The 5,026-nt window shown below is 33.0% G+C and overlaps 1 protein-coding gene across 1 annotated transcript in view; it reads left to right on the forward strand.

Annotated features, from left to right (window-relative positions):
- Positions 1 to 3,528, forward strand: part of LOC135216643 (4-aminobutyrate aminotransferase, mitochondrial-like) — a 16,918-nt gene extending 13,390 nt beyond the window's left edge. Inside the window, 3 exon segments of the mRNA XM_064252026.1 lie at positions 640 to 778; positions 1,450 to 1,579; positions 3,003 to 3,528. Coding sequence (XP_064108096.1) covers positions 640 to 778; positions 1,450 to 1,579; positions 3,003 to 3,121 — 388 coding nt within the window. The 3' untranslated portion in view covers positions 3,122 to 3,528.
- Positions 3,529 to 5,026: the final 1,498 nt, after the last annotated feature.

Consider the following 5,026-nt stretch of genomic DNA (forward strand, 5'->3'; position numbering starts at 1 on the left):
TAGCTCTACACTTTTTATGAAACTTAATTTTATGTAGTTTACATAATTAAAATTTAATTACATTACTTGTAGGCAAAAAAGTTCATTTTTAGTTAACAAAATTCCATAAAATAATAATCAGTTTTTTAAATATTTAAGTACTCAGTAATGAAATGCCAACATATTTTATCAGTATACTCAAACACTGTACAAGAAGGAAACGATAGGATACAATGAAACCCATAATAAAGGCAGAGAATTACGAAACTAAATTCATGTTCACAGAAACAGAAGAGAATTTAAAACTGTCTTCTGTCAGGGTAACGAAATTGTGTGACGGATATACATGGGTAATACTTCCATATGTCATTATAATTTGGCTTGTTTGCAACAATCTCTCTCATTCTTTAAAAACAATGAAAAATCATCAGATGAGAAGGACAGCAGTGGCAATGCATCACGCATCACAGACATCTTAAATCTAGTGACTGCATTGACAGAGCTATTCTAATTGATATTTGATGGGATTGGTGGATGTTGCATAATTTTTTAAAATTATCAATTAATTCTGTGATTTTCATCTTTTTTCATGCTTACTCATAATGATAATCTAATTCTATTTTAGTCTGTGTTATGATTCTCTTTCATATTTTTGATCAGACCATCTCAAGGATACAGAATCTATAACACATGGATGGGCGACCCAGGAAAGGTTATCATGCTGGAAGAGGTCATCAGAGTTGTAAAGCGGGACCATCTTCTGGAAAATGTTCAAGAATGTGGAGATATTCTGATGAAGGTACAGTATGGAAATTCTTTTGCTCTCTTCCGAGTTGGTCCTGGTTCTTCATCCTAGCCCTAAATAGAGAAATTTTGTAACTTCCACTTGTCCTTTAACAAAAATAGAGGTGTCTACATACAGCTTAAGAGGGCTACAGCATAATGACATCAATTTTATTTTTCCAAGTTCACTTATTTCAGGATTGTACCTTGAAAGTATTTTGAACTTGCAACAACGATCTTAAGTGTTCTAGACCAGGGGTTCCTAAACTGCAGGTCATGACCCCCAAGGGGTCATGAGCCTTATTTTGGGGGTCATGGAGGACCCAAGATTTAGAGTTAATTTGTTATGATATTTAGGGACTCTTATTAGTTTGTATAAAAAAAGTGAGTACATCCTTCTCATTAAAATACATGATTAAATCAGTCCTTGTTAATAAACATTAATAAGCATTTTTGTTTGTTGTCATTGCTCTCTCTGCTGTGATTATTTAATTTAATGTTTAAAACGTATCTGCGCCATTGGAAATTAGTACATTTTCAGAAAGCTTATAAAGGTGGGGGTAGGTTTGGTACTACCGAAAGAGGTCACTTACTGGAAAAGTTTGGGAACCACTGTTCTAGACTGACTAGACAGGCATACATGAAAAGTAACCGTGATAACAATTAATTATTGTGCGTATTTCACAGGGTCTCTCTGCCTTAGAAAAGCAATACCCTCAGCACATCAATTCAACCAGAGGACGTGGTACTTTCATTGCATTTGATGGAAGTGATGCCAGCAAACGAGATGCAATTGTTGGCAAACTCAAACTGAAAGGTGAGTATTCAAATGAATAACTTTGTAATAGGAAAACAAAAGTTAGTTTAATCATATCACAATCAAAGAAAACCTCTTGAAAACATGTATTATACTGTACTCATGCCATACTCAAGGTGTGTAAATAAACTAGATTTATCAAGGAAAAAATTAAAATATATTTCCTGGAATTATGAAGTTCTAGCAATAATGTAGTCAATACTATTCTGTCCTAAGACATTGTTTAAAATCATGGTGCTCAGTTTATCTGTGCTCCTGATTTGTGGCATTAATAGCCATGTCCATGAAGATGATAAACAAAAATATTCATGTGAGCAAGGTTTTTGTTGCATCTAGAGTGACTGATGTGATACATCTTGAAATCAAAGGAAGTTATCCCAAACTTGGTGTTAAAAGTTTTTTTTTACCTCTGTCCTCTCATCACAAGTGCAATCCCTTTCTTTTTGTCTTAGTCTTGTTCCTCAGTTTAATCTATAACATCTGCTCTCGTTTCTCCTACCACGATGTATCTGTAACTTCATGGCCCCCATTTCTTCTCTTACCTTCTACAAGCATACTACATGTTCTCCCAAGCACAATACCTCTTAGATTTTAAAGATATTAATCTTAGTGGCTTCAAGGCTATATATATACCAGTAGATATATACTATATCTTCTCATCCAGCATTTAAACTATGCATAATTTTTTTTTTTTTGCTCCTTTGTCCTTTCCTGTCTTCATTCTGATAGCTTGAATTAATTTTATTTTTTAAGGTAAAACTAAAGTCCTCCCTTCATTTTGCTGGATGCTTTTGCAATGAATTGACAGTCATCTGCATACACAACTGTATTCTTGATATCCTTGCCTCAGTTTTTTGTTGCATTTATAAGTCTATGAGTCTGTTAACACACTGATTCCCAGGTCATTCCTAGTCCTACTTATTTCTTCAAGACTTTAGATTAATCACTTAGTATGACTGAAGTTCTTTTATGATCATCTGACCAACCCTGACAACAACCCTTGTACTCCCTAGAATAAGCTTCAGCCTTAGGAAGTTGAATTCCAGTGCTACATCTTATGCATAGTACCTGTGAACAAAGCAAAGCTTCCAGATCTTTCAGCTTCAGAAATATAGCATTTTACTCGTTACTGTTTAGAGGACCAAATCCTCACATGAAATTTAAGCCTTTTAATGACAAACAGTCAACTAACGTTACTTTTACCCCTAAACTCATGCTGGTAGATTGAGCAATGAATTAGACAGTGGCCTTCCATCTTAGGAATTACTACTACCTGCATGATGATTGATGCGGTCCCAAAAATGACAATAATTTTGAAATCACAATTGCCAATAAGCATAGCTAGGAAGTTATTCTGGCAAGTCACATACTAGCATGTTTCAATATTCTCTAATCATTAATTTCCTGCCTTTTGCTTTTTCAGGCATTCATTCTGGAGGATGTGGAGATAAGGCTGTTCGTCTAAGACCAGCCCTCATTTTCCAGCCTCACCATGCTAACATATTCCTCGATAAACTAGAGAGCGTTCTCTCTGAGTTATAAGACGACAACACACTGTTTACAACAGACAGGAATGGGGAAGACAACCAGGGTATGATAAGACTTCTTAAGATTAACGATGACAGAAATGTCTACCTTATGATACACTACAGAAAATGACAAGATGGTTAACATGATTGTGAAGTTTATATATAAATATATATATAATCAAAAACTATTTTTTGTATTGCATGAAAATTATATCTAATTACTTTATTTTCAATTACAATCTTAATAATAAATTATATATACTTACATATATATAATATATATAGACAATAATCTTAACTCTTCAATATGAATTGTCTGAAGACGTACCAAACAATTAGGGCAGTTGACTGAAACAAAGAGCACTTGATGGTTACTTTAATTTTACTTTACGTTTGAAGATTAAATTTTTTTTTTCTGTTTTCTGAGTTTTTTGTTCCTTTCCATTATTCTACAAGAGGTATTTATTTTTCTTTTTGAGGTTGAATTAATTACTCACACTGCGATACCTGGAAATTTGTTAATTTTCAAAGACAATTTCTGATGCACAGAAGTTGAGGTTGGTGGATGGATCTCTTGAATTCCAGTTTATTTGAAACTGACACAGTTTAGGTAGCGAAGTTAATTTCTAATACCACTGGTTATGCATGAACTTCCTGACATGCAACACCATCTTCAATTAAGTAATTGCATGGAGGCATAATGCATTACGTTCTTTGAAGAAAACACATTCTACAAGAATATCCTGCAAAACTTTTTACATAAAATTTATATAATATTAATGCTATGATTAGAACTTGGGCCTCATTTGGCCATCAGAAGTCAAATCTAAGTCCAAATGCTTAACTAAGGAACTTAATCATCTCGTACCAAGATTATTTTATGTTCATAAGATATGAGTGCCTTTTCTGGAAATAAAAAACTTCATTGGCTGCTTCGCAATGATATGGTCTAAAGCCTGACCTCTATTTTATGAGGAATTTCTGTTTAACTCATTAAACTTATACATTCCACTATGGAAATGAAGAGAAGACCAAGTGTACATATTTTTAATTCACAATGCCCTAGCCTTGGAAGTTGCTAAAGGTAAATGTGTTCAATATTAACTGGATATGTATCCATTCACCAATAATATTCTTGCCTCTCCCACAGAATGTATACATACTACACTAGAATGAAGTGCTTTTGTCTACCTAATTAGTGTCTATGTACTAATGTACTATTCCCACAGAATGTATACATACTACAGTAGAATGAAGTGCTTTTGTCTACCTAATTAGTGTATGTACTCTTGACCATTCATTCTGTGTATCACAAGAGTCTTTGGTATCAGGGATACTGACTGTGTTAAATTATCAGAAAGAATGTATTAGTAAAACATACTTATCAAGTATTCCTGAATGAAAGTGAAAATAGAGCGGACTGAATGTTGTGGCCAAGCAGTTTTATTGCATTTTGGAAAATTAATCTTAAAGAGGATGTAGGTCAAGATGCTATTTGTATACATCATAATAGTTACTTTTATTCAAACTTCACCTATTTAGGAACTTCAAATGTTTATATGATACAAATAGTACTGTATATTTATTTATCAAGGGACAAATATTTTTCTTTTTTCCATTAGCATTTAAATCTGACATAAAAGGATGAGCTTATTATTGATTAGTCCAAGGATAATTATAACTGTATTCATATATACTGTAGTTAGAAAATATGTGATATTGGATTGAAAAATAGGTTATTGTTTATTAATGCCTGATAAGTACAGGTTTATAATCAGTAAATATTGCATACCAAATATTTACACATTTATGTATGCAGTACTGTATTAGCAAAATGCAGCTTTCAGTCAACTTCAACATCTTTAATCAATTGGGTTAGATTTACAGCTAGACCAAACTGTAGATGCTTACTGCTTAT

The sequence above is a fragment of the Macrobrachium nipponense genome, chromosome 6, assembly GCF_015104395.2.
Source record: "Macrobrachium nipponense isolate FS-2020 chromosome 6, ASM1510439v2, whole genome shotgun sequence".
Classification (NCBI taxonomy): Eukaryota; Metazoa; Arthropoda; class Malacostraca; order Decapoda; family Palaemonidae; genus Macrobrachium; species Macrobrachium nipponense.